General features: G+C 50.4%; 11 protein-coding genes across 11 annotated transcripts; 4 read left to right on the forward strand and 7 right to left on the reverse strand.

The window, feature by feature from the left end:
• Positions 1 to 205: 205 nt before the first annotated feature.
• On the reverse strand, positions 206 to 1569 carry MGYG_08004 (chaperone dnaJ; the record flags this gene model as incomplete). The annotated part of the gene is made up of 2 exons (XM_003169788.1): positions 206 to 1292; positions 1400 to 1569. The coding sequence occupies 2 exons, from the start codon at positions 1567 to 1569 to the stop codon at positions 206 to 208; spliced, it is 1257 nt and encodes a 418-aa protein (XP_003169836.1).
• A 619-nt stretch (positions 1570 to 2188) lies between these two features.
• Positions 2189 to 4515, reverse strand: MGYG_08005 (hypothetical protein; the record flags this gene model as incomplete). The annotated part of the gene is made up of 2 exons (XM_003169789.1): positions 2189 to 4005; positions 4092 to 4515. The coding sequence occupies 2 exons, from the start codon at positions 4513 to 4515 to the stop codon at positions 2189 to 2191; spliced, it is 2241 nt and encodes a 746-aa protein (XP_003169837.1).
• Positions 4516 to 5016: 501 nt separating this feature from the next.
• Positions 5017 to 7032, forward strand: MGYG_08006 (diatom spindle kinesin 1; the record flags this gene model as incomplete). Its single annotated transcript, XM_003169790.1, has 4 exons — positions 5017 to 5280; positions 5369 to 5633; positions 5714 to 6390; positions 6502 to 7032. 4 exons carry the CDS (start codon positions 5017 to 5019, stop codon positions 7030 to 7032), a joined length of 1737 nt encoding a protein of 578 aa, XP_003169838.1.
• Positions 7033 to 9874: 2842 nt separating this feature from the next.
• Positions 9875 to 12186, forward strand: MGYG_08007 (NAD-dependent malic enzyme; the record flags this gene model as incomplete). Its single annotated transcript, XM_003169791.1, has 6 exons — positions 9875 to 10101; positions 10212 to 10318; positions 10372 to 10484; positions 10555 to 10633; positions 10696 to 11044; positions 11109 to 12186. The coding sequence occupies 6 exons, from the start codon at positions 9875 to 9877 to the stop codon at positions 12184 to 12186; spliced, it is 1953 nt and encodes a 650-aa protein (XP_003169839.1).
• A 1374-nt stretch (positions 12187 to 13560) lies between these two features.
• On the reverse strand, positions 13561 to 15635 carry MGYG_08008 (peptide transporter PTR2-A; the record flags this gene model as incomplete). Its single annotated transcript, XM_003169792.1, has 8 exons — positions 13561 to 13722; positions 13777 to 14144; positions 14197 to 14375; positions 14434 to 14779; positions 14837 to 15164; positions 15221 to 15264; positions 15320 to 15371; positions 15426 to 15635. 8 exons carry the CDS (start codon positions 15633 to 15635, stop codon positions 13561 to 13563), a joined length of 1689 nt encoding a protein of 562 aa, XP_003169840.1.
• A 1237-nt stretch (positions 15636 to 16872) lies between these two features.
• On the forward strand, positions 16873 to 18013 carry MGYG_08009 (hypothetical protein; the record flags this gene model as incomplete). The annotated part of the gene is made up of 2 exons (XM_003169793.1): positions 16873 to 16909; positions 16965 to 18013. The coding sequence occupies 2 exons, from the start codon at positions 16873 to 16875 to the stop codon at positions 18011 to 18013; spliced, it is 1086 nt and encodes a 361-aa protein (XP_003169841.1).
• Positions 18014 to 18285: 272 nt separating this feature from the next.
• On the reverse strand, positions 18286 to 18811 carry MGYG_08010 (tubulin binding cofactor A; the record flags this gene model as incomplete). Its single annotated transcript, XM_003169794.1, has 3 exons — positions 18286 to 18387; positions 18491 to 18577; positions 18647 to 18811. The coding sequence occupies 3 exons, from the start codon at positions 18809 to 18811 to the stop codon at positions 18286 to 18288; spliced, it is 354 nt and encodes a 117-aa protein (XP_003169842.1).
• Positions 18812 to 19228: 417 nt separating this feature from the next.
• On the reverse strand, positions 19229 to 19975 carry MGYG_08011 (hypothetical protein; the record flags this gene model as incomplete). Its single annotated transcript, XM_003169795.1, has 1 exon — positions 19229 to 19975. One exon carries the CDS (start codon positions 19973 to 19975, stop codon positions 19229 to 19231), a length of 747 nt encoding a protein of 248 aa, XP_003169843.1.
• Positions 19976 to 21309: 1334 nt separating this feature from the next.
• MGYG_08012 (hypothetical protein) lies at positions 21310 to 22973 on the forward strand (the record flags this gene model as incomplete). The annotated part of the gene is made up of 5 exons (XM_003169796.1): positions 21310 to 21314; positions 21380 to 21479; positions 21555 to 21904; positions 21963 to 22480; positions 22543 to 22973. 5 exons carry the CDS (start codon positions 21310 to 21312, stop codon positions 22971 to 22973), a joined length of 1404 nt encoding a protein of 467 aa, XP_003169844.1.
• A 364-nt stretch (positions 22974 to 23337) lies between these two features.
• On the reverse strand, positions 23338 to 25323 carry MGYG_08013 (general alpha-glucoside permease; the record flags this gene model as incomplete). Its single annotated transcript, XM_003169797.1, has 7 exons — positions 23338 to 23472; positions 23553 to 23954; positions 24022 to 24059; positions 24129 to 24300; positions 24393 to 24818; positions 24893 to 24977; positions 25034 to 25323. The coding sequence occupies 7 exons, from the start codon at positions 25321 to 25323 to the stop codon at positions 23338 to 23340; spliced, it is 1548 nt and encodes a 515-aa protein (XP_003169845.1).
• A 366-nt stretch (positions 25324 to 25689) lies between these two features.
• On the reverse strand, positions 25690 to 26262 carry MGYG_08014 (hypothetical protein; the record flags this gene model as incomplete). Its single annotated transcript, XM_003169798.1, has 2 exons — positions 25690 to 25757; positions 25824 to 26262. The coding sequence occupies 2 exons, from the start codon at positions 26260 to 26262 to the stop codon at positions 25690 to 25692; spliced, it is 507 nt and encodes a 168-aa protein (XP_003169846.1).
• Positions 26263 to 27112: the final 850 nt, after the last annotated feature.

Here is a 27112-nt window from a genome sequence, read left to right on the forward strand (position 1 = left end):
TAGCCAGACGTAGATTCTAGAAAGGAAATACCTTATCTATCCTGTTTCATTCATCTTCTAGGCTCTAAATCTGCTGCAATTCCAAGGGAGGTGGAAAGACTGAAAGGTTTTTCAAATAAATACATAAGAAGAAGAGTATTTCAAAAGAGAATTGAACTAGCCAGTAGAATGCAATGTAGTAATGATGATGGCACACATATATATATTATAGCTCGTCGTGCTTTTCAACCTCTGGAGGAGCAGGCCGGCCGGAATCTTCCTGGAGGTTGACACCGTTCTTCTTCCGCCATTTTTCGAACAGAGCGAAGAAGTCTTTTTCCATGCCACTCTCCATCTGGTCGGGTAGGACAACAACGTATTCAACATAAAGCGAACCGAATTCGTCGTGTGGAGACTGTTCGTGTATGTGGCCTTCATGATATATTGGCATTCCCTGCTCTGGTATCTTTTCCACTGTAAAGGGCTGGACAACTTCGCCTCGTTTGCGGCCTATCTGTACAATGTGGCCGTCCAGATGTGTTAGATTTCGGGTCCAGTCTCCCATCCAGGCTTCCCTGACGCTGAGAACTTCCCTCCAGAAAAGGTCTTTGCCCTTGCGGCGGAAGAATGTTCCATCCGTGCGATAAGGTTCATAATCACTCAATACGGGCTCTTTTTCTTTCAATGTGACAACCAAATTTCCCGCAACCCAGTCGGGGCTTTCATCGGCTTCATTTTCGAATATCAGTTTTGATCCCTGGCCCATACCCTTTTCTATGGTTCCTGATATAGGAACCTCAGCTCTGACGACTCTGCTACCGCCGCATACTTTGCAAGGATGCCGAATCGACTTTCCTTTCCCTCCGCACTTGTCACAAGCCATTTGAACTTGCTGAAATATACCGGGAGCGATCATGTGTTTTTGAATTACGGCACCATGGCCCTTGCATTGGTTGCAGACATCCACTTTTCCATCCGTGGAGCCAGAACCTTCGCAAGCATCACATATTTGCTGTTTCTGAATCTTGAATTCCACCTCTCTGCCGTTATAGAAATCTTGTAAGGCTAGTTCGAGGCGAAGTTCCATGTCAGGGCCACGTCTGTGGCCGCCCTGGTGACCGAAATGCCCTCCGCCACCGAAGAACCGAGAGAACAGGTCAAAGGGGTCGTGTCTACCACCGCTTCCGCCCTGTTTATGTTGCTGTAGACCCTCATGCCCGTATTGATCATATATTTTCCTTGTTGAGGCCGTGGATAGGACGTCGTATGCTTCAGCAATGTCGACGAATTTCTTATGCGCGGAATCGTCCCCTCTATATAGATTATTAGCATATACTGTCATTTTATAACAAGCCTAAGCCACTACTACAGCTTATTGATAGGGGTTTGCGCCGGTCTTGCGCCGGTATATTCAACTTACGGATTCTTGTCAGGGTGGAACTTTTTGCTTAACGTTCTGTACGCTCTCTTGATATCACGCTCTGAGGCTGACCGGTCGATGTCCAATATCTTGTAGTAGTCTTCAGCGCATAGTGTCAACGGTATCAGGACGAAGAGGGCCGATAGCAGGAGGAGCGGAAACGCGACCATGGTGAATGACTGGGGTCCACCCCCGGGAATCAAGGTACGTAAGGATTGACAGTATAGCCGGATGGCAACGCCGAATGCGCTTCAGGCGCTTAGCATGTATCCTGCCCGTGCTATCAGGATTCGAGGGTAGCTCTTCCGGTGTAGAAGCGAAATACAGAGCAACTCGCTGGGAAACGGAAGAGTGTTGGGGATATCTTGTCAATGGCCAGCCAGGCTCTCAGGGCTTTGCGCTCCTCTACAGCAGCTCAACAACCAGTTGGCTGTCTGGGGAAAAATAGCAGAAGCTGATGTTTGGCCGACTTGCTTGCTCGCGTTGATGCCAGATTATCAACTTCCTCTTATTATCGATTAGTAAAGTTAAAGTTTGGGCTTCAAGCTTCAGACGGAAGAACTTTTTGCCGATGGTTACGTAATATATTTTTCATTTTTGGCGACGACGAAGTCAAAAACAAAACAACAGAAGACGAAGATATGTTTTGATAGGAGCTGGTTTCCATTTGATATGCTGACATTGCATAGGGTGACAGTTTTGTGGTTACACTAAAATATGTTATCTTGCCCGAAATAATACCCAGAATATAGGAAAAGTGAAGGCCGAATAAGTCAGATAGCGGTTGGATTAAGATCCCCCAGCAGGAACATCAAATATACTGTTCTTCCAGGTCGGTCTTTGGTCAAGACTTGCCTGGCTGCTTCTTTCAATGAGGTCGTCTGCCCTCTGCTGTTCATCATGCCAGGCCTTGGCTAGACTTCCCGGTGCATAGACACCATCGAAGATACCCCCTCGTTGGGCGTCAAAGCCGAGTCTGGTGAATATATCTGGGTCTGCCTTCCCGCTCAGCCTAGTTATAACTGCTTTGACAAACGTCAAGAAGTCATCGGGATCAGCTATGCGTGCTGCACGTAGGCGCTCTCTCATAAAAAGCAGTTCTCGATTCGCGGCCCGAGCAAAGCACACTATTTTCTCAGCTATCATCTTCTCTAGGCTGCGTCTGATCATGTGTTTGAGGAAAGGCTTGAGGGCCCACAAAATACATGACCAGCGGCTCTTGGTGATAGAGTAATCGAGTTTATGGATATGGACTCTCACTGCACGGAGAGACAGGATCTGCTCCAGCCGCTCTCGGCCAACCTCGAATTCACAGGAAACGTCGATTCCACGCTGGTCGAGACAGAAACTGGCGATACCTTCGTCGAATATGGAGGGGAGGGGAGGCTGGTGTTTTTTTATCCAATAGCCGAAATCATTTGCGGAAAAGCAAAGACCATTCAGGGTGACGTTAACAACGTTTTTCATGCCCGAAACAACTTCCTTCGAATGGGTCTTGCGAAGCTCCATGTTGTTTACTGTGGTGACTAAGACCTGATATGGAAGAAACGAAGAGTTGTGGACAGTGTGACCAGGTTCGATCACAACGTTCTCAAGCAGGAGATCCACTCGGGGGGCTGAAATTTCCAATCTTGGTATAGGTATATACTGGATCGCTCGAATCAACAGAGGGAGGAAGATGTTTAGTGCATCTGCCATAAGGCGAACGCCTTCATTACGAGAGGCTTCATATATACCCAGTGCGATTTTCTTTGTGGCTGCGATGAGTTTCACAACGGCGGAATCCTGCGTCACAGATATCAGTGTTTTCTTGAGCTGATAGATGAAGTCCTTGATTTCCTGCTGTGGTAGGTCGTTTTCGGTCTCCTTCACTTTCTCCTTCAGTGCCTTCACGGTATCTTCTCCTGAGTCCCAGAAGCTGGGATCGGTGAAGAGCCTGTAAACGGACTGTCCAATGTGGTCAAACGTATCATTTACCCCAGCACTTTTTTTGGTACCTTGCATTAGCTGCTGGAATTTACTCTCAAGAGCTTGCCACTCATTTTGGCTGCCGAACGAGCTTGCAAACTCCCATAAGTTTTTCATAGCACCATGCAACTCTGGGTCAATATCAAGGGCGTCCGAAGCACCCTCAACCGTGGAGCCTATGGTCTGCATGTATACCCCAGCATAGCGCTGGACAAGTCCTGATATGGTTGACACAGAATCATCATAATCTGTCCGTAGACGCAGGTCCGCAACTGTCCTTTTCATTTGGGAGAAGAGTGAATCCTGGACATCAGCGGATATGTTGGTTTCAGCACTCTTTTTAGCCGCACGCCCGGTATCCTCTAGCCCTTCCCTTGCAGTCTCCATGACTTGCTCGCCATCTTGCAGCAGCTCATCAGTGGTAGGAGCTTGTTTGTTGTCGCCATTTGTGGCCTTAACACTGTTTTTCTGTGATTCTGACGGTTCAATCTCCTCTGCAATGTTGTTAATTGCGTCGGAAAGCGATGCCGTGGTATCCGAGAAGATACTGCGACCGATGGTGGTGATGTCTCCAATCAAACGACGAAAGTCTGAATTGGTCATAAGAAGTTTTCCTACGGTGCGTACACTTTCGTATGCTAGGAGACGAGTAGACCGTTAGCTTTTTTGTTATGTATATAGTAACATGAGTGCTATTGACAGAGGATAAGAGCTTAAAGAATACCGGCGATAGTATCCGCTCGGGCTTTGGATTTCGATACCACAGAAGTAATATGGGCTGTGTTTATAGAAGCATCCGAGTGGGTGAGCTGGCTGATGATTTCCTGCAGCTGGTCGCCGCCGTTCTTCTCCCGTAGGAGAGCAATGAATATTCGGGTCCATGCTCGACAATCTTTTGCTATGCTTCCGGCCCTAGGGCTCAGCATAGGGTTATCTGGGTTAAGCACGTCGGAAACAAGGACAAGCCGCAGAAGCGCTGCTGCTTGCTCTGTCGTCGGCATATAGCCAGCGGACAACGCCCGGAGCATCTCATATTGTCGGAATTTCTCCTTCACCTTGCGCTGCAGGTCGGTTTCCGCCTCCGATGCTGCGAGGAGAGGCTCTCGCTCACCGGTAGCATCTTTTCGAGCCCTACAGCACGACAACATTGTGATCTATTCCCTGGTTTTTGACCGACGGTGGATGAACCCCTGTTATCATAGATTCATAGATTGATGTGACCGCGGAGGTCAGCTATTTATCTTGTCTTCATACACGGCCTGCTCGCTTCAATTTAGAGTGAAAGCAAGACGACAACTGGGCAGACCAGCTACAGATATAAGGTAGCCCCATGAGCATCGGCACGTCACACCTGGCTTTCTTCCCAGTTTGCACTGTTGCTCGTCCAACCTTGAACCCCAAAAACAACTACGTAATAAGCTTGTAAGCTTGGGGCAGGCAGGCGGGCGCCAAGCCGGGTGCCGAACTCTTGGTTGTTCTAGACCAAAAGCAGAGTCATCAAAGGGCCAAGAGACGACGTGGTTGCCTGGCGGGCTGGTGTTTGCGGAGTATAAATTGGCAATGTTTGGTCGTTGAGGGGCGGGGGGGAAGATGTCAATACGAAAACTCGACAGAAGTCGGTGCAAGTAGGAGATAACTACCTGGTAGTGATGGCACTTCCAACTTCTTTCGCCGAACACAAGGCCTTCTTTATTGAAAAAGTAAAGGAGTTCAAGCCTGTTTCTGGGAAATCCAAGAATGGGAACGAGAGCGAGATCTCCTCTGACACGATCATCTCGGCGAGGATACGCCCAATTCTCCCTCACGAGCAGAAGGCTGGCCATGTCCCCGGCCTGTTCGTTCGTGGTGATGGAAATGGGGACGTCGACGTGCATGAACTTCGGCTCAAGGTCAACGGGCAGCCTGCTTTGAACGTATGTACTTGAACGATGCTATATACCCCAGATATAGTACATACTCCACTGCATGCGTCCCACGTTCATGTTCCAAACCCCGTTACAGTCGTCTAGCTTCCTTGTCGACCGAGCATACGGGCCAGAGAGCACAACCAGATCGATGTACGACGATTTTGTAGCCCCCTTGGTACCGTGGGCATGGGGCGGTGGTGTTGGAACGTTTTTTGCATACGGTCAGACTGGATCGGGCAAGACTTTCACCGTGAATGAAATGGAAACCTTCATAGCATCGGATTTGTTAGGCGGAGAGATCCCCGGGCGACGCAGCGTTCATATATCTGTGTTTGAGCTGGCAGGGAAAGCTGCATTCGGTAGGGGAAGCGTTCATCCTTTGCCTCATTTCGACTGTAAACACTCAAAGCAGCAATAATGTTTTGCTAACCATATTCAGATCTCCTCAACGACAAGCATCGGATCAGCGTCATGGAAGACTCGTTTGGAGAAACCCAATTGGTAGGTGTAGTCGAACGCACCCCTTCGACGATCCAGGATTTTCTCGACCTCATCAAGACTAGCATGTCCTTCCGGACTAGTGCCCCGACTTTGAAAAACGAGGCCTCTTCCCGCTCGCACGCTATCTGCCGAATCAGGATAGAAAACAAGGATGATCCGGACTGTCCTGATGGTCTACTCTTTCTGATCGATCTAGCGGGTAGCGAGGCTGCGGCTGATTCCAAAGATCACACACCAGAGCGCATGAAAGAAACAAAGGATATCAATTCCTCTCTTTCAATGCTCAAGGACTGTATTCGAGGCCGGGCTACCTGGAACATCAATGAGAATACGGCTTCGGGCACTAGCTCGAAACATGTCCATATCCCGTTCCGTAACACCACGCTCACCAAGGTGCTGAAACATGTGTTTGACGTCAACAGCCATCGTTCCTGCAAGACTGCCGTCGTTGCATGCGTTAGCCCCAGCGCTACTGACGCAAATCAGGGGAAAAGCTCCCTTCGATATGCAGAAATGCTCAGGGTCCAGGTGCCAAAATCAAAGCCTGTGGTATACGATCCAGCGGTCCCCCGCACCTGGACCAACAAGCAACTGCGGGAATGGATTGAGAACAATGTTTGTCCATTTCCCCCTTTCATACTTGCCTTGTCTTCCTCTCACTATTTTCTTTCTCCCCTGGCCTTAAAGAAGGAGGCAGTACGCTAACGAACAACAAATGAGATACAGTCCGGCTCGCCTCCCGTAGACTCTTCTCATGTTGCGCCTACTGAGTCCGGAATGCAGATATGCAAGCTACCTAAAGGCGAATTCGTCTCTCGATGCTTAAAGACAGACGGAGTACGGCCCGAGCAGGCCAGAGCCTTCTTTGATAAGATATGGCAGCTCCACGTTGACTCCCGTTCTTCGAAGCCTAAAAACGCCACGCCTAGCGAGCCCAAGAAACCTACCACGCCGTTCAAAGAACGCCTCAAGCCTGGGATGTTTGTGCGCGTTACTCCCCAGTCACCAAACGACCCGATCCGATTTCTTATGTTGCTTGCTCCCGAAGGCGCATTTGATCGGACCACGGCTGCTGCCAAGGAGAATGGCGATGGCCACGGCTCTAAATATATCTGTGCTGCAGTAGCCCCATCAATTATGATAGATGCATACGAGTTGTATGTTTCCCAGCAGAGAGTTGTAAAGATCGAGGATATGGAGGCGGAGGTTTTGATGGAGTATGATTCCGCCTTGAGGTACTACTTCATGACTGTCTAAGGAAAGAGGCGATGTGCGCTGGTATCTTCGACGAGAAGAACACGTATATCGCGCATGGGTTTCAAATATAGTGTGGGTTGTGTTTAGCTGAAGAGGAAGTTGTATCGAGATCAGGTTGCGTATTTACAAGGGCTGATTGACCCCAACCGTCCCTCTTGCATATCAATTTTGTGGCAGAGGATCAGCCATCGTTTAAATTTGACCAATTCCGTGGGGGCTTACAGCCGGCTGTGTTCACACCCTTGAGGGTGATATTATCTGCGTTTGTTATTAGAGCTGAATCACAGGTACGGAGTATGCCGTGCTGCATGCGCTGAAATCTTCCTTCAGGAAGCGAAAACATCGTCAGGAAGGAACATACTAGGCTCCTCAAACTCATGTAACAGACCTACGGAGTAACTATCAGACATACATGTCTCTCCCCCTTTTGGCCGTCATGGAACTAAAAAGTCGATCACTCAGGTTCGCTAGTCGGCTAGAAAACAGATGCGGTAAGAGGTCGTGCGGGACGGGACGAAGGGACGGCAAGGGTGATAACATGCATGAAAAGGGGGCGGCCATGGTCGCAAATGCAATGCGAAATCCTACTCCGTTTTTCGTACTACGCAAATCCTTAAACCAGTAGCATATCTGATATTACTCTGGAAAGGTAACATCAAACACATCATCATCAGCTCGTCTTGCCACGGTAACTTTACCCGTAGCCTACTAGCCCTGGTAGTCACGGTCGTTCGGCGTTAACTAGCCACTTTCACATTAGCGCCGAGTCCAATACGAAAGACCGTGCTGTTGTTTTGGTGGACGTGGTTGGAAATGATGCACAGTAGTTTGGATAGTCCGGACGCCGCTTATCTAATTTTCGGCGCTAGTGGGTGTTCTGGAAGGCAATGGAAGGGCGAAACGGTGCCTGCAGCAGCATGGGTTATGGGTATGGGTTGTTTGACCCAACTGTATCATAATCCTCAAGGGGTGGTTTGCGATGGAACAAGGAGCCGACTGTGGCCTATCATATCGGAACGGCGATTCATTTCGGCGTATTCCAAAAAGGGATAACTTCGAGCGAAACTCCCCGGTTGAAAATGCACCGTTCTTCAGTAGTTCGGTGATCGAAATAATGCCGTCAAGAGATCTCATTGGGGCGGTCGTAGTCGATAAACTAGTTGGATTGATGCTCGCTTCCAGGAGTGTGAGTGTCGTCTCGAGGCTGGTTTGTGATTCATCAAAGGGGTGAACTCAGTGGCTGTTCGTTTCTGCGTGAAATTATTATTAGACATGAGACTAATACGAACCATGGTGCCGTGGATGTCTGCCTCTGCCTTGCTTCAGCCGCTCAATACGGAGCAAAGACCCCTACAACGCCACGAATGTGTCTGCAACAGATTATTGCGCCATTATTAGTAATATTCGGATATGGGAGCAACAGCATGATCGCCCTTGTCCATCATAGGCCCGGTCTGGGTGGCAGTGATTAACTATCGACCAAAGGTCCTCGTACAGTGCGCCGAACGAGGCGTAATCATCACGATAATAATATACGGATAGCAGCGAAGAAGCCCGGGCAGGCGCTCTTGTTATTTTCCTTCGACTGGCTTTCAGGAAACTTCTTTTCACGATCTGTCAAATATGTTATTGCCTTGAACCCCATTGGGCAGCTAGTTCGTGGGCTGGGAAAAAAAAGCCCAACGGTTGCTGAAATGTGGCTTGTGGAATCATATATTGGCCGGTATGATTGGATTGTTTGTCCATAGTCTGGGTTCTGGGCTCTTGAAATTTTGTTGGGCAGCCCCAAAACCGAACGTCGTCTTAAAACCATGACCGGCAGGGGTTTCCCCTGTTCACCGAGGGTGGAGCATGAGAGGAAGCGTATCCGTACCCTGTCTGAAGGCACCCTTGTCAAGCTTGCAGCGGATCGGGAGCTTCCCCTGTCAGGATGGGATATCGAAGCAACTCGGGATTCTCACTGGGTGTGTGTTAAAATATTGAATGCCCCAAAAAGGGGCCTTGAGAACAGAGGAGGACCGTAATTTAATTTCGATCCTCTTTGAATGATTGTAACAGCAACCCAACCCTTAGGTTCGGGGTCTTCCGGAGCTGGGCGATGATCAAAGCACCTTCACAAGCAGAAGCAAAAAAAGAACAGCAACAGCAACAGCAACAACAACAACAACAACAACAACAGCAGCAATCGAAGAAGAAGCAATTGTAGGCCAAGACACAAGTTCGTCATTGCACGATCGGGAAAAGGACGGTTGAACAACGTCCCTCCTTGATGATCGTGCGCAGGAGCTATACTTCGATGTAGTCACTCACTCACTCACTCACTCTCCTCTGCGGTTGATGCAGGAACGTAACTGTATGCGTATAGTTTAGACGTTGTCAAACACAAAACGAGAAGTCTCTGATATGCGCGTTCAGCGCCGGGAGCGAAGTTTTAGCCAGCCAGTGGCCGCCCTGTCGCATTTCAAATTCTCGGGAAGAGTTGCTCCCCTTGGGCTTTGGTGAAACGCATCTTCGTCCAGCCCAGCTCGAGCGCGCCAGCGGCGTCGCAGTCAGACTGTCCCGATATCGCCCGATCCCGAAGGAGTTACCTCCGCAAGGCATCGCAAGCTTCACGCAGAGTTTCCTTGTCGTGACGGCTGGCTTGCTTCTGTTTGCTCTTCGTCTTCTCCCTGCCCTTGCTCGCCAGTCCCCTTCCCTTCCCCAGAATCCGGCTCCAATCCTTGTTTCAAAAGCAAAGCAAAGGAGAGAAGAGCGAGAAACCGTACTGACGTGGGCCCCTAGAAGAAGATTGGTTACCATTAACTATATATCAACGGCCTCGTCCTCGTTCCTCGGGTGGGAGATGCTTTCTCGTCCACCTCTCTCGACGCACCACAGGATTGCTTCTGTTGCTTCTGCTGCTGCTTCTCACACCCGCAAACTCACCTCTCGCTCTACTACCCCCCTTGCCTCACTGCCATTGCGCTCCAGACCCAGCATGCTCGGTCCTAGCCTGTACTGCCCTCAGTATAACGCGATGCACTCCTCGTCTCCCGCACAGTCGCCTGCCGGCTCGACCGGTTCTCCAGTGTAAGTTGCCTGAAGTCGTTCTCGTCGACGTCGAGATTTTCCCCTTTGGGCCAGCAGTATAACCTCACCGCCTTGCTGTTTTCGGTGTGCTGACAGTTTGTCTTCTATAGCGACGGCTACTTCGACACTGCGAATCCAGGATACATCCGCAAGTATCTTCGCACATACGGACTCACGCCGCCTCGTGCAGAGAGCTATGAGGTGCAGAAGACCAGATGTAAGTGCTCCGGAAGCTCCGTTGCGTGGTGCAGAAGCTGACTGTAACTGCAGGTCTTGCTCAGCTGGCCCTCAAGTCTACTCCTATCGAGAAGTTCCTCTACCTTAGCACGATCCGCAAGAACAGTGTGCACCTATTCTACCGCCTGGTCATGGACCATCTACAGGTATATACATGACTGCCTGAGCCGTTGGGAGGGGCACTTTTGGTGGACGGATAGGCTAACAGCTGTGCAGGAGCTTACTCCCCTTATCTACACACCTGTTGTTGGTGAAGCTTGCCAGAAATGGTCTGAGATATATCAGCAGCCTGAAGGTGAGCTTCCGAGTGTGGTTCTGTGCTGGCTACGAGGTGACAATGGCTAATCTGGAGTGTAGGAATGTATCTTAGCTACGAGGACCGAGGAAACATTGCCGCAGTCATCCAGAACTGGCCCCAGCCAAACGTCGACATCACTGTTATCACCGACGGCTCGAGAATATTGGGATTGGGCGATCTCGGAATCAACGGAATGGGTATCCCAATTGGAAAGCTTGCTCTCTATACTGCCTGTGCTGGCATCAGGCCCGAAGCTACTCTCCCCCTCACCCTTGACCTGGGAACCAGCAATAAGGCTCTAAGAGAAGACCCTCTGTACATGGGCAGCCGCCGTGGCAAGGTTACTCAGGAGCAGGAGCTTGAGTTCATGGATGAGCTCATGGCTGCGTTGACCGAGAGATGGCCAGGGTAAGCGATTATTTCTGAGACCGTTATGTTTTGGGGAACCGTCATTCGGCTAACAAAGCAACAGTATCGTCATACAATTTGAGGATTTCAAGAATCCCTTCCCTGCCCTCGTAAAATACCGTCACAACTACACTTGCTTCAATGACGATATCCAGGGAACAGGAGCCGTCATTTTGGGTGGAGTGATAAATGCCGTCAAGCGATCTGGCCTGCCACCCAAGGACCACCGTGCTGTGTTCCTCGGCGCTGGAAGTGCAGGTGTCGGTGTTGCTAAGCAGATCGTCGACTTCTTTGTCAAGGAGGGAATGACCGAGGATGAGGCCAAAGCTTGCTTCTACCTTGTGGACACCAAGGGCCTTGTCACTGCGGACCGAGGTGATAGACTTGCCGCTCACAAAGTCTACTTCGCGCGCCATGACAACAACGGCCAGCAGTTCAAGACCTTGGAAGAAGTCGTAGACCATGTCAAGCCCACCATGCTGATGGGACTCTCCACCCTTGGAGGTGTCTTCACTCCAGAGATCCTCAAGAAGATGGCAGACAATAACAAGCAGCCTATCATCTTCCCTCTCTCAAATCCCTCCGCCAACTCAGAATGTGACTTTAAGTCTGCAATCACTCACACAGATGGCCGTGCGCTATTTGCCTCTGGCTCTCCATTCCCTTCATTCTCCTTCAAGAACAGTGCCGGTGAGACTTCCACCTACTACCCTGGCCAGGGCAACAACATGTATGTCTTCCCCGGTATCGGACTCGGAACCATCCTATCCAAGGCCGTCGAAGTCACCGATACCATGATCTACGCTGCTGCAGACGCCCTTGCAACATCCCTGACAACCGAGGAACTTGACCGAGGCCTGCTCTACCCTGAAATCACAAGAATCCGTGAAGTCAGCGTTTCCGTCGCCAGAGGAGTCATCCGTGCTGCTCAGGACGCCAAGGTGGATCGCGAAACGGCAATCCGAACATTCTCAGACTCCGACCTAGACTCATGGATCAAATCCAAGATGTACAACCCACACTCCGAGGTTAACTCGCTAGAACGCGAAGTTGGCATCCTCCTTTCCTCCATCGGCCGTATAAACGGAACCTCAAACGGAGACATATCGCCTCGTGGTGAAGACCAAGGCTCCAAGCTCTAGTACTGAACCCTTTTCCTTTCTCTTTCTCTCTTGTCTTTTTTCTCCCTTTCCTTCCCTCTGCATTCAAAACCTCCTTCACGTGACAACGTCGACCAATTTGATCCCTTCTTCCTCTCCTTCAACCAACTTTTCTAATTTTTTTTAACGGTTTTCATTTTGTGTAGTTACTTTTCCTCCTAGTCCATACCCCCTGGGTTTCTGTTCTATTTTGTCCTATCTTGGTCCTGGCTACTACCACTTCTACCCTCTTTTGTGAGCGAGACCTTTGGCTTCTGCATGGGGAATCGACGATAGCATACATTTATAAAATGAGACAAGTGTTAGAATTACTTTTCTTTCCCTTAACTTAAACCCCTTCTTTAACATTGTACTCGTAGAACTGCGTAGGATATCCATGCGTGCCCCTCAAAACCCCCCCAGGATGTCTACCATGTCATAAATTCGCCGACTCTTAGCTTAGTCGCCGCCCGTCTTGGGAGGCGTCCTGCCAAGGAGCCATGGCATGTCAGTGTGTCTACCAAGAGCTGCTGTCATACCTATCATACATCCATCCTTCAGCGTCCCGCACGTCCAAAACGTGGCTGTCATAATGTCGTATGGGGTAAAGTAACACCTAGTCAGCCGCCAAATAACAGCAAACAGACCATCTGCTCGCTCTGTGTATGTACTCGAGGTAAGGAGTACGGAGTATATGGCTAGTTTTCGTTGACGAATCCACCTCCCGCCTCCACAGCCGAATCCCCCTAATTAGTTAGTCAACTCAAAAATGTTCCGTATGTTAAGAGTCAGCGGCTGCGAAACAAACCACCTCGGCTCGGAGTGCAGATATGACTGGGACGGTATAATTCTATGATCCCTATATCTTCCGAAAGTGTCATGCTCTTACATTAAGCATGGTACTACCGATTGGCTATGAGATGATGCAATTAATACGAGAAGTTGGTCCGGAGTAGTGCATATGTATGTCGTTGGGAAGTTCAAGGGTTGTTAACATTGTTGACATTCCCTACGCCCTTCGTTTACAAGCACATTGAGATGGCCGGGGTAGCGACAGCTACCGAGGAGTCTGGGGTTAGACTGTTTTGCTTACTGGGAAGCGAAGCAGTATGTCCGTCTGCTTGGCCGAACGACTATGTCTCGGGTTATAACATGTGCTATGAATCATAAACATAGTAAACATCCATTATTAGCATTGTTAGACACCCATGGCGGAATGTTGCTCTGCAACTGACTCCATGGGAGATTTTGGTAGTTAATAGGAAAACAGTAGCAATACACAGAACGCCACACCCGATCCTCCCAGGTATTTTATACGAGACCGATTCAAGCAGCCAAGTGCTCCTGCGAATCTATAGCGTGGAAACGTGACGCAGTTCAGATAATGGAGTTCTCGTTCGCAGCAACTGGCCTGTCTTCGCGTAATTCCTTTTCTGCCAGTGCATTCATAGCTTCTTCCTTAGCGTTGTAGCGGCTGAACAGGAACCAGAAGATAATGCCGGCCACCGCTGATGCGACAGACAAGCCTGTATACATCCACTACTAGGAGGTTAGAAAGCTATTGAGACCTTTTAGGAAGGAGAGTGAACTTACCACAAGTTTAGGGTCTTTGGCGACAGGGGAGATGGCCATACCAAGGGCAGCACCGACTGCGGAGGTGAGTAAGAACATCGCCATGACGAATGATTTCATAGAGGGCGGTGCCTTAGTGTATGCATATTCTAAGCCAGTAATGCTAGCGAATATCTCAGAGAGACCGATCATAAGATATGCGGGAGATTGGACAGCAACATGGATTTGATTGGGCAGTTTCCCGTTTTTGCTCGCATCGCATTTCATAGGGGTGTTGTAGCATGGTGGACTGCTATAGATGAGATGCTGCACAATGGCGGCATACGCCATTGCAATGGAGGCAAATAAGAAGCCCGTGGTTATGCGCGTAATGGGTTTGAACTTGATGCCTATTTCACATTAGCGGATGTCGTGTTACTGAGTAATGTGTGTACAACTTACCTCTCTTACGCAGGAGGGGATAGACAATTCTATCACAGATTGGAATGAATATGATAATTGCCAGAGGGTTGATGTTCTGCATAATATCGTTGGGGATCCCATGAAGCTGCATGGTCGAGGCTTGGGACACAAAGTTATTCACCATTTGCTGGTAGCAAACCCAGTAGATAGGGAAATAACTGTGCAGTCAAATCAGTAAAGGGTATATAACATTAGTTAGACATTGACGTGACTTACATGAAAACTCGGCAAGCTACCAAGGCTCGTTTCATTTCGTCCACAAACTGATCATTCCAAGGGAATACGCGTCCACCGATGTGTCGTTGGGAGGAGCTTTTAGCAGCATCTAGGTTCCCCCCATTTTTCATGCCGATATACATGATCTTGAAGGCACGGGGATAGATGGAGCCCTTTGGTGGCCGGACGACGTAAACCTTTCGTCCCACAATAAGCACAACGAATCCAACGATAAACATACAAAGAGGGAGCAAGTAGGCTGCCCAGAATCCGATATGGAGTTCTAGTTCGGTAGTTGCGATCGCAGCCAGCGAGCCAGTGTTAATGCACATGTAGAAAATCATATCTGTAGACTCAATTAGCTCAGTTCATAGAAGTGCGGTAGCGGGTTTAAAAAACTTACAGACACGCTCTACGGTGCGTGAAGGATCAACAATAACCCTCTCTCCGGTTTTCAGGGTCTTTACTTCGGGTTTTGTCGCAGTTACTTGCTCTGCAATTAAAGGAGATATGTTGGCCTTGATTCCGCCTGTCCCAAGACCAATGATAATCATAGCTACCACCAAACCAGCGAGGGAAGCTCCGTGCTCAATGGCAATGGGAAGGGCGGTGCAGAACAGAACAATGAGTCCCGAGATATAGATCAAGGCGAAGATGACGATGGTGTTGTACTTTCCCATATATTGATCTGCAATGATAGCACCGATGATTGGAGTAATGTAGCACCAAAACTGTAGGTATAAGAAGGGTCAGAAGTGTTCTGAGATGTCGGTTTGGTCATCCATACCTGAAAAAAGCTGCTCAGTCCTGTGGCCGCAGACTGCCCAAGACCTATAGAGAGTCAATACGAAGACGAAGAATAAGTTTAAGAACCGGAGTAACTCACCAATAGCTCCCGGAACTCCACTGGGATCTTTGTACTTATGCTGCATATAATTCTGGATATGACAGTTAGCACCATAAACCATTAACTTGAATCTGTAGGAGCTTACCTGGAACGGTCCATTCAGACCATAGTATGCGAACCGCTCGCATAGCTCGACAACAGCGACAAGGAAGGCTGACCATGGCAATTTACCAGCCACCTTTCTCAGGGTCGCAAGATCCTCCTTCGTTGGCTCATTTCCGTCGGGAGCAGAGACAACTTCACGTACAGGAGGACTGGGTGTCTGCACAGGCTCAATATCTTTTGGTTCAGCCATTTGGAACGCGTTCGTCTAGGGTTGAATGGGGTATTCTGGTATAGACGGAATGAAAGAGATGGGAAAGCCTGACGATCTTGACATGCAGATGGAACAATCAAAAGCGAAGGGAAAAGAGCGTGAAGGCGTCCTCAGTTGTATATAAGGGGGTGGCTCAACTTCCCCCACCACTCGATTGCGGGGTATCAAAAGAGGATGGCGGAAAAACCACCAGTGTGGCATGGGAAAATGAGGGCGGCGGTGACGTTGCCTTGTGGTCATTTCTCATTATGGCAATTATGCATCCATGGGTGCGTTTCTAGCGCGTCAACCATGGAACCCAAACGTTGAAAACATCACTGGCACTATGACGTTTTCCCACTTTTCCCTTTCGCCAAACATCGACGGTGATGGGCGATCTTCTATTCCTGGTGAGCAGTAGAAATTAGGAAGGAAGCTATTCTCTTCCCTTTTAGCAGTCTATGTCTAGCAGTTGAACCTATACAACATAGCATATAAAATATTGTTTACTTTATATGACGGTTATGGGAGGAAGTAAGCTTTTTGCCATCCATGGTCAAGATCAACCACTTTCCAACGCCTTCATAACGACCAAGTCTTCTTTCCATATTGTTGCTTAGGAAGTCGTAAGCCATCTTAATACGCCCGATAATTCATTTGGGTATTGACCAGGTCTTTGAAGCGTCAACTACTTTTCGAGAGAATGTCGACTCCGTAGTTCCCAGGGGGTATCTATAGAGTAGAATACAATGATTTAAGGGCGTATTAAGGCACTTTTCGTGCAGCCATACTCAGTACTCTGTGGCAATTGTTTCCGCTCGCAGGGTATCCTTCATCGTTCATCGCAACGCCACCAGTTGGCAGCCAGAGTTAGTTACGCCTCCACCGAGGAAGCAACCCAATACAGAGTAAACCATGGAGCTGCTTTCTGGGTCTATGTAGCCCTTCCCTTTGGTCAGTAAGACTAGACAGTTTGATAGGCTCGTTTCTCAGCTCTCAATAGTCTTTGTTTGAAGCTGATGTTGATAGAATCAAAGTTGGCTTGAAGTCGCTTTAGAGTGATCACGCTGGAGACGCACTAGTCCCGTTCGGGCAGTGCGAAGCTTCTGCGGCTTTTGAGCTTTTTCAAGCTTCAACCAAGCAAGTTCATCGCGAGGAGAAGGCGAAGATAACTCCGTGCACTGTTTTATTTTTAATAACTCACTCACGCTTCTAGGGAAGCCGATATATTGCTGAGATGGAGAACTATTCGCTCTTGGACCAGGTGGATGAAGGTGAGCTTGGAGGTTACTGAGGCAAAGTCTTTGCAAAACTGACCAACCACGACAGATGGACTTCACCGATCCCGCCTATTAAACGTTGAAGAGAAGCCATTCAAGAGGATAACAAAGCGTCTACTTGCGCCGAACTCTCTCATATCATCACCGGGCTCGTTCCTCGCAACACCGCCTCCCGAGGCCACCAATGCGAACCAGGAGCATGAAGCGGAAAAGCAGAAAATGCTGGAGGAATGGAGGCAGCTTCGGGAGGATATAACGCTAGACTTTACCGCATTCGAGAGCAGCCTTGTCCGAATCCAGCTTCTGCTGGCAAGTAACGAGAAGGAACGAGAGCGGTATGCGGCGGAGAAGCTGGAGATTATGGCGACCGCGCAGGAAGTTCGAGACAACACCACGGAGCTACGGTCACAGCTGGAAGAAGCGCAGAACACGCTTGCACTGCGGAAAACGTACGACGAGCTAGCGGACAAGATTACTTCTAACCGGCTGCTTCGACCGCGAGATGATCAACAGGCGAACCTGGAGAAGCTGCATGCTGAGATCGCGAAGCTGGAGAAGGAAAGCTCAGAATACGCGCAGACATGGGCAGAGCGAAGAGAGCAGTTTGGGCGTATTGTTGATGAAGGGATGCATCTTAGACGACTCATCAGGGATGAAAAGGAGGAAGTAGAGAGACGAGAAGGGATGGAGGAAGATGATGACGGGGATGAAGGGGATGCTAGCTCCAAGGGAAAGAGGAGTGCGGTCAGTACACCTCGACCGGATCCAGACAGCAGCATGACTCCCTCGCAACAAACTGGAGGTGGAGGGGAGGAGACGAAGCCCGCGATTGCGAAGCTTCAGGCTGAGAGGTCTGGTCCTGCAACTCGTGGTGGCACTCCGCTTAGACAGACCTTTACTGCGTCGGAAGCGGCTACTCCAGAAGACAAAGAGACTGCCAAGGACGATGGGGATGAGAACATGGCTGATGAGGGAGAGATCTCCGGGGACGAAGGGGAGACTCAGGAGGGAGCCACCTCGCAGGGTATGGAAGATGATTTTGAAGAAGGGGAAGAGATATCTGATACCCGGCCGACAGAGAAGATGGATACCACCTAGCTGGACTCGCTTGAATTACTATTTCCCCATGCACAAGCCGCCGGAGATAAAACAGCGGAGCTTGAGACTGGCCGGTTTACTTTGACTTGACACACAGCAAGACGCCATAGATACCCATCATCCCCAGTCCCATTTTTTCAGAGTTATATGCACGATTGAGGAGGCGCAGTGACCAAACTAATAATAATCCCTGCAAGTCACAGGAATCATGGATGAGAACATACACACGTACAATATTACGCTCGTCCCGTTCATCAGTTTCCTCGTGCGGCCTACGAGATTTCCCTAACAGCAGTCTTGGACTGGGATATGGCCTCCTTTGCAGCGTTTATCTGAGCAACATCGCTCTCCATCCCCTTTTGACCTTCTTCAGCCTACCGCCCGACGACAGAAGCAGAAATTAGCTATGATTCACGATATATAGACAGCAACTAGCAATTGTAGACGCAAAGAAAGGAAAAAAAAGGAATAACCCACAAGCAAACGCTCCAACTTTGAAACGGCCTCGATGATCTTCTGTTTTAGCTGGGGGAGAAGCTTCTCGGTCTCCTCTAGTGCTTTGCGCTGGAAGCCGTTAGCGCCTAAATAAACACGTATGTATGTATATACATCAGAAAGAAGAACAGCTCTAACCTCTTGATTGAGCATGTACTCGCGGTTCTCATCGTCCGAGGCCTCCTTTGACAGCTTCTCGAGGCGCTGTTCCTGGTCCTTCTTCTCGCGCTGGTAGGATGCTTCCTCCTTGACCAGTCGCTGGACAGCGCCAGTTGCGATTGAGAGCGGGGTCGAGGGCGCCATGGTACAGCTCTGCGAAGTCAGACCGGTGGTATCTTTAGATCTTTTGACTGTATGTTAGCGAGCAGGGCGCAACGAGGCTGATATTAGTTTAGTGTTTGTGTTGGCTTGATGAGAAGTAAATGTTTTGCAGCTTTGCTTGATAGAGAAAAAGAAAGCAAAAGCAGGTGGGATGAGCTTATCGATAAGAACATGTCACGTGTAGGTCACTGCTGACGTCATCAGAAGGGAGCAGGTCGATATTTGATATTTGCTATTTGATATTGATACATGGAGAGACGAGTTGATTTACAGGCAATTCAGGCGGATATACTGAGAGATAGACAAGGATGATGGAAGAGAGAAAGAGAGAGAGAGAGAGTCATGGCTGTCGTTATGGAGAGACAAAGTGGCATCAACTAAGATACAGAACGCGAGCGACTACGAGCCGACCTCGACCGTGAGATAGAGGGCCGGCCCCCGCTGGGTATCGTAAAGGCCCATCTCGTTGGATATGCGCAGGGCAACCTCCTTCCAGACGATGGTGACCTTGACCAGCCCCGTGGGAATCTTCTTCCCTCCGTCGGCCGGCTCCTCGGCACGCCAGCCGAGCTTCTGGTCGTTGATGGTATCGTCCGAGCCGCCAGCCAGCCGCCAGATGGAGCGTCTCAGCTTCCCCTTCGGCGCGTGTACTGGCTGCTGCTGCTTCTCGGGCTCGGGTTCTGGCTCAGCGTCGGCAGCCTGCTGCTGTTCGTTGTAGATTCGATGGCCGGAGGCAGCGAGGCGGGCGCGCAGGGCGGAGTCCAGCTCAGCGACGACGGCGGGCTGTCGCCAGAACTCCATGGTATGTTCCTCGCCCTGGAGACGGACGAGCTTGACGACCTCGTCTGACGGGAAGCCGACGATCTGGGGCTCCTGCGGGGTGGTGAGAGCGTTGCTGGGGGCGTCCTGGAGGCTGGAGACGGAGGACGGGACGAGGATGAAGGTGGTCTTGTACAGGCCGTGGGCGCCCTGGGAGAAGAGGAGGGGGTCGACGTAGGAGGTGAGGATGGACTGGATGCGCTGTGTCCGTGTTTCTGCGAGCTGCTGGGGGAGCAGCGACGGCGGCGGGTGGACGGGGAAGGGGGACTTCTTGTCCTGCCGCGCAAAGGAGGCCTCCGACTCTTCGTACGAGGGCACCTCGTCCATGGCTGGCTGGTTGGCTGGCTGACTGGCTCTGAGATGAGGTCAGACAGCAAGCAATCGGAGTATGTATGGAGGAGTGATTAACGGTGCTATGTGATATGTGTTATGTTACGCTGTTTTGTGACTGCGGGTTACTAAGGTACGGACGACCGGTAGATATACACGACTGGGGCCAGCTATTCACTACCTAGTTATTCACCCCGGCACGCGCCCACGCGACGGCAAACGCCTTCGGGCGTGGACAGTTTACATAACTCAGAAGGCCCCGGGTCGGCCAGCCAGGCTGACAGACACAGAGTACATACGCTTTATGCGATGACCGGGATGAACCGCCAACCAGCGACAAAACTGCCGACATTTGCCCGACACAGCAACGCATGACAGATGACATGCACTGCCCGAACCAAGCGCAGGGGGGAGAGAGCGAGAGAGAGGAGTCCCATCTAAGCCCTGCGCTGCTGTCCTGTCCTCTTCCCCTTGCTCCATCCGCTCCGCTCCGCCAATGAGGCTGCTCGCTCGTGCCGGCTAGCGAGACGATCCCATGGCAGCGCCGGGAACAACGAGCAACACGAACTAGACACCGGCTGGCGTGACTGGCTGGACATGCGGCTCTTGGGCGGCCGCGGAGGCTCATGTTTGTGTCTTGCCTCTTGAAAGCGCCGCAGCAGGCAGCAAAATGGCGCATAGGCTTTGTTAACTATAGTTACAGCATGCGAGCTATAGCTATGCTGACCTAGTTACTCACAGGCAAGGCGCCTTTTCTCTTGTTTCATGCGCCCACGCTGCTCGTATCCCTGGGTCGGAGCAGCATGAGAGCATGAGAGCAAGAGAGCGAAGAGCAGAGAGCAAGAGGCGGAGGCGGAGGACGAGGATGGCGGGTGGTTCCGCCGACCGTGAACCACGATCCCTACGCAGCCAGTCACACACGCAGGCCTGCGACGCCGAGGAGCCGTTTTTCCGCTGGATGCAAGAGCAAGACTAGGGGTGGTGGAGGATTTAGAGCGTGGGATAGTTTGCGATAGCTTGGGTCGTTGTTTTGCCCGATTACGATGGGGATTGCTCTATGACGGTGTCGACCAGCCGCCGGAGAGCTGCCTCGCTGGCTATATAAACCCCCTTGTGGCCTCTGGCTTCTCCCTCTCACCATCACCATCACCATCTTCATTCTCTTTCTCTCTCAAGAGAAACACTCATACTCATTCATACTCATACTCATCTTATTCATTGTTGACGCCCAACTTCAAAGGATCCAACACATAAACTACCTGCCTGACGCTACCAACTTCAACTCTGCTCTACAAATCTACATCACTCCACACATCTAATTACTACTCACCATGTGGTAAGTCTCTACTGATTAACTGTCTTGACGGTTTACTTGAACAGCTACGGTCTAACACTCTCTAGGTACAACGTCTCCGAGCCTAACGAGTACCTGGTCATCACCGGTGCTGGCATCCAAGATGTCCTCATCAAGAAGACGGCCTTTCTCCTGCCATGGCAGAAGGTGAGCGAGAGAGACCCTTTCCCCCAGCCTACAAGACTGATGCAGGAGCTTCGTGGCTAACCTGGTTGCTCCCAGTGTACTCGCATCTCCATCTCGCCCTTCGACTTCTCTCTCAACCTGCAGGCCATGACCGTCGAGAAGCTCCAGTTTGCTCTCCCTGCAGTCTTCACCATCGGCCCAGACAACAACCTTGCCTCGCTCAAGAAATATGCCCTCCTGCTCTCGGGAAAAGCTGGCCGCCAGAGCAACGCCTCTAATGCCTCTGGAAACTATGTGCAGGATATCGTCAAGGGCATCATCGAGGGTGAGACCCGAGTCATCGTCTCTGGCATGACCATGGAAGAGATCTTCAAGGAGCGCCAGCTCTTCAAGCAGCATGTCATCGACAACGTCCAGAAGGAACTCGACCAGTTCGGTCTCAGAATGTAAGTGACATACCCAAAAAAGAAGAAGAAGAAAGGAGAAGAATCTAACAGGTAGCAGCTACAATGCCAACGTCAAGGAGCTCCAGGATGCTCCCGGAAGCGAGTACTTCACCTATCTCAGCCGCAAGGCCCACGAAGGCGCCCTTAACCAGTCCAAGGTCGAGGTCGCCGAAGCTCGCATGAGAGGTGAAATCGGAGAAGCAGAGAAGCGAGGAAAGACCAAGCAGGAAATCTCCAGAATCGATGCTGAGACGGCCGTCCTCGAGACCAAGCGTCGAAGCGACAAGCTCCAGGCCGATGCCCAGCTCACCAACCGCCAGACAGAGCTTAACATGGGCATCGAGCTTGCGAGAATCCAGGCTAAGCGTCAGGCCGAAGCAAAGGATTCCGAGCTGCAGAAGCACGTTGAGACCAAGCGTGCAGAGACCGAGCTTGAGAGACTTCGAGCCCTCGACGTCACCAAGAGCAAGGCCGCCAGAGAAGCTGCCGAACAGACCGCTGAAGCCACCTACTTCAGCCGCACCAAGGAAGCAGATGCCAGCATGTACCGCTACAAGATGGAAGCCGACGCAACCTGTAAGCAGTCCCATACCCCTTTTTTCCCCTCTCTATGTGATACCATACTAATAGCCTGATAGACTACCGCCAGACCAAGGAAGCCGAAGCTGCATTCTACGCCAAGCAGAAAGAAGCCGAAGCCATGACGGAAATGGCAAAGGGCTACGGCGCCATGGCCGAAGTTCTCGGAGGACCACAGGGCCTCCTCCAGTACATGATGATCCAGAGCGGCACCTACGAGAAACTCGCCAAAGCCAACGGCCAAGCCATCCAGGGTCTCCAGCCCAAGATCTCCGTCTGGAACACCGGAAATGCAGACGGAAACTCCAGTGCGGCGGACGCAACTGCACCACTCCGCAATATCATGCAGTCCATGCCTCCGCTCTTCTCAACCATCCACGAACAAACCGGCATCGCACCACCAAACTGGATGGTCCAGATGCCACCACTGGAGAAGCAGCAGTCGGTCAACTCCCAGAAGGTTGCGGGAGCCAAGACCAACGGGAACTAGAAACGGGGATTATCATCCTTGCCTCATATTCACACTCATCCAAGCCCCCTTTCTCCTTTTACTTCCATGATTTTATACCCCATGCCTTTTGTTACTTTTGTGCTTTTAGTTACACCCTTACCAGTCTCAGCTTCTGCCAGCCTGAACCCGCCCAAATCCGCTTAACCCGCCTGATATGAGCACGGCGGGTTCAGGCTGGCAGAGGCATTTAATGTCTCTCACTGCTCTTACATCCATGATCCTTTCTTTTGTTCGGCGCCTTGTTTTAACAATAGAGCCATCATTAGCATTAGTTAATATCATTAGTTACTTTAATAGTCACCAACACGGACATGGACATGGACACGTCTCTACGGAGTGATAGTTAATCAATCCTGTAACCCTTGAACTTCCGAGTAGGCACGTCTCTCTCAAACATGATATCGAGCTCTTCATACGTCCTACCCTTTGTCTCAGGGACTCTAAAAAACGTCCAGACGAAACATATCGTAGCAAGGCCCTAGAAGCAGCATAACCCATTCAGCACCAACCAATATAATACCAACCTCTGTTGAAACATAAGTGGACGCCGATACATACCCCGAAGAAAAAGCCAAGTTTTCCACGCCAGTTCGCTGCGTCTGGGTTGATCATGTACGGAATAGCGACGGTCATGACAATACCTAGCATGGCCTGCACAGCAGTAGCCAACGCAATGGTCTTCGACCGGACCTTTGTCGCGGAACACTCGCACAGGATAACGAAACACACGGGCCCAACGGACAGACTGTAAGCAAAGTTCCAGACCACCATCATCGACGCCTGGGCCCAGATGACGGTAGGGCGTTTTTCGTAGTTCGGAACACAGTCGAGTATGCCGATGATGAACTGGAGGATGGCGAGCATCGCTAGGCCGTTGCGGTAGATGGTACGACGGCCAAAGTATGCGAGCTCGAACCAGGAGAGAACAGTACCGAGGAATCCAACGCCGAGAAATCCGAGCTATTGAGTATTTGTTAACTATGTTGAGAATAGCGCTCGTTGCCGGAAGAAGGGGGATGGGACTTACCCCCATGTTGAACGCATCGTCAGTACTAAGCCCGGCGACTATGTGGGAGTTAGCGTCTCATCGAATATGCTGGAGTATGGAGGTACGGTAAATAGGTAAAGTAGTACGGGTAAAGAAGTAGTTTGAGTAGCCAACGAGATATATCCCACTGAGGACTTGAATGGCGTAAACTCCCACGGCGATCTCGGTGCGTCTGGCGTTCACGCTCTTGAAGCAGTCTAGAAGGGTAGTACCGGCAGCCATGTGCTGCTCCAATCTGTCCGTTTCGATGATCATAGCCTAGATTAAAAGGGAAGAGAGAAAGGGGGAAAAAGAGACTTAGCAACGAGGCTCATGCTCATGGGCCTGAGGCCTCTCGGGAGTCTACCTACAAGAGCGGGTTTGACGTCAACTTCCGACGAAGCAAGACGACGCAGTGACTTCTTTGCATCCTCCATCCTATCTTTCCTCACTAACCACCAGGGGCTCTCAGGGGCGAAGGGAACCGTACACAATATGATAGCGGGCCAAACCCACTGTAGAGCGAATGGCAGGCTATAAGCCCAGTGCGAATCCAGGTTGTGTGTACCGGCAGAGATGCCGTTGGCAAGGAACTGGCCGATAACAAAGCATAGGTTGACGTAGGATGTCAGGATGCCGCGCAGAGCCACAGGACAGACCTCGGAGGCATAAGTAGGCGCGATGACCGTATATGTACCCAAGACGATGCCGCCGAGTAACTGGCCAACAATCAGGACCTCGAGTGACCGGGCAAAGAACTGGATGAAGATAAAGCCAGCCGTCATGACCACACAGACCTGTAGGATAGGAGAGATGAGTTATCCGTAGTCTCTGCCATGAACATGCAGTAGTTATCAGGGCCCGTACGTACGAGAAAAGTCGGCTTCCTACCGAACCACTCCATGGGATAGCTGACAAGCAGTGCACCCACAACCTGTCCGATGGGACTGCCCATGCTGTTCCACCACGTTAACCGCATGTCCGTCCCATCGTCTCGCCGGCACCAACTCACCTCAGGCCAGACTGCCAGGCAGCGGATATATTCCACTTCCCCTCGAACTGATACCCGAAATCCCGCTGGAACCTGGCCACGGGAAACATATTCCCTATCACCTGCGCATCAAACCCGTTCATGATGACGCCCATGCAGAAAAGTAGCGACCAAGCGGTGGCCTTTGGGTATAGTTTGACTGCCTCGAGGACGCCCATCTCATGCTCCTTCTGCGTTGCGAGCCGCGCTTCGGCTTCCCGCGCATCCTGGTTCAGCTTGTGCAGGTCATCGTCGTCTGCCGGACGGGCCATCGTGGTCGGTCTGGCTGCTGATTTCTGTAGTTAACTACCTAGTTACCTACGGTATCGGCTTGTCCTGGTACTGGCTCATGGCCTCAGGGCGATTCTCTCTCTCTCTCCGCTGCTGTTTAACTATCTGCGTAACTAGACCCACTAATTATACGGGGTACAAGAACAAGCAAGGGACTCGCATAAATACGGGGAGCAAGTACCTTGCACCTCAAACTCCATAGTATGGCGGATGGCGTTCCATGTACCTCGTACTTCTCTTTTCCCTTGCTTTGAACTGCCTGGGTGGACCTTCTGCCCAGACACCCAGTCACATGATGATTTCTAGGCTTCAATTCCATCTATCCTTTCAATCCACCATTTAGTTACTCAAGGCACCAAATGCCACTTCGCTCGGAAATCACGGACGTTCTCAGCGTAAGTCCCTAGGTAGGTACCTAGTTAAGGGATCTGCAGAAGGTTAGCTGATGGACAGCCTGAGCTCAAATCATCAAGACATATACCTACTTCTTCCACTTGTCCATCCATGGAGGTTACTTGGCCTTCAGAGGCACCACTGGTGGTTGTTTGACTTGAATTCGAAGTCAAGAAAATTTGAGTTGTGACACAGTTCATGGATATCGTAGCGGTTGAGCTTTCATTGCGAGCCGCCGCGTTTTGACCCACGTTGCGAGCCGAGTCTCCTCTCTCCAGGGCGGCGAGTCTTGTTCTCAGGTCTTGAACGCTTTGTGTCGTGGCCATCGTGGAGTTGTGCTCGGCGCTTTCACGGATGTTGCTGTTATTATCGTCCGTATAGCGGACACCGGTGCTGCTTCCGTTCCTATCAAAACGATATGTTCCGTTCTGATAGTTGATCCATGTCCCTACCATATCGGTACAAGATCCGATGCCGATAAAGATGGCTGAGAAAACAGCCGCGACTACCGCAGCACCAAGGAGCATCGTTGCGTAGCGGTACCTAGGTTAGGTACCTAGGTATACTGAAGTTGATAATCAGATGGATGTGTGAGATGACTTTATTTTCTGGTTGGAAATGAAGTCGATAAACCAGGTTGAGAGTAGCTCTATATAAGCCTCCAGCACCAATGTAACTAGTTAACTAGTTGGGAGCAACTGCAATTAGTTATCTCATCTCTGATCCGACCTTCCGTCATTCAGGACAAGGGTTTAGCGGGAGTAAACCGCTTCTTTGCAACATACCTAACTATTCCTGCCATGCCAATGTTCCTTTGTCAATGAGCTGATAACTAACAGTTAACCTGTGGCTTAAAGTCCAGGAAGGCATGTGTCTAGTTCCGTCAAAGGGCTCTAGCGGTAACTAGCTACCTAGGTAGCTTGCATAGTTCATCTTTGTAATGTCATCCACCAACACCATTTCTTCCTTTATCGCAAGCTGATAGCCGGTATCCTGCGCATAAGAGGGGTAACTGACCATGGGCCTGCTTTTGTTTGACCCAACCTAGAGACATCTTCATTACAAAGTAATAATGCATTATGGCAAGTGTGTTGAAAGCACATTCAGCGGGTAGACCGCTATATCCTGCTAGTTATCTAACTAAGAAGCCAGGCCATCCAACCTTGCTAGTTAGTTCTAGGTGCGTCCCGTTTGTTTGTTTCGTCCTTTGTCCAACCTAAAGAGCCTTTACGGCGGGCCAAATGAATCTACACAATCTCCCTTACACCTCTCCCTTCTACTCTTCCTTACACTCCTTATTATACTCTCCCTTACGTTCTCCCTAATTCTCCGTACTGCTCCGTGCTTATAGAGTAACGTGTCGGAAATCACTACCCA

The sequence above is a fragment of the Nannizzia gypsea genome, genomic scaffold, assembly GCF_000150975.2.
Source record: "Nannizzia gypsea CBS 118893 supercont1.8 genomic scaffold, whole genome shotgun sequence".
NCBI lineage: Eukaryota > Fungi > Ascomycota > Eurotiomycetes > Onygenales > Arthrodermataceae > Nannizzia > Nannizzia gypsea.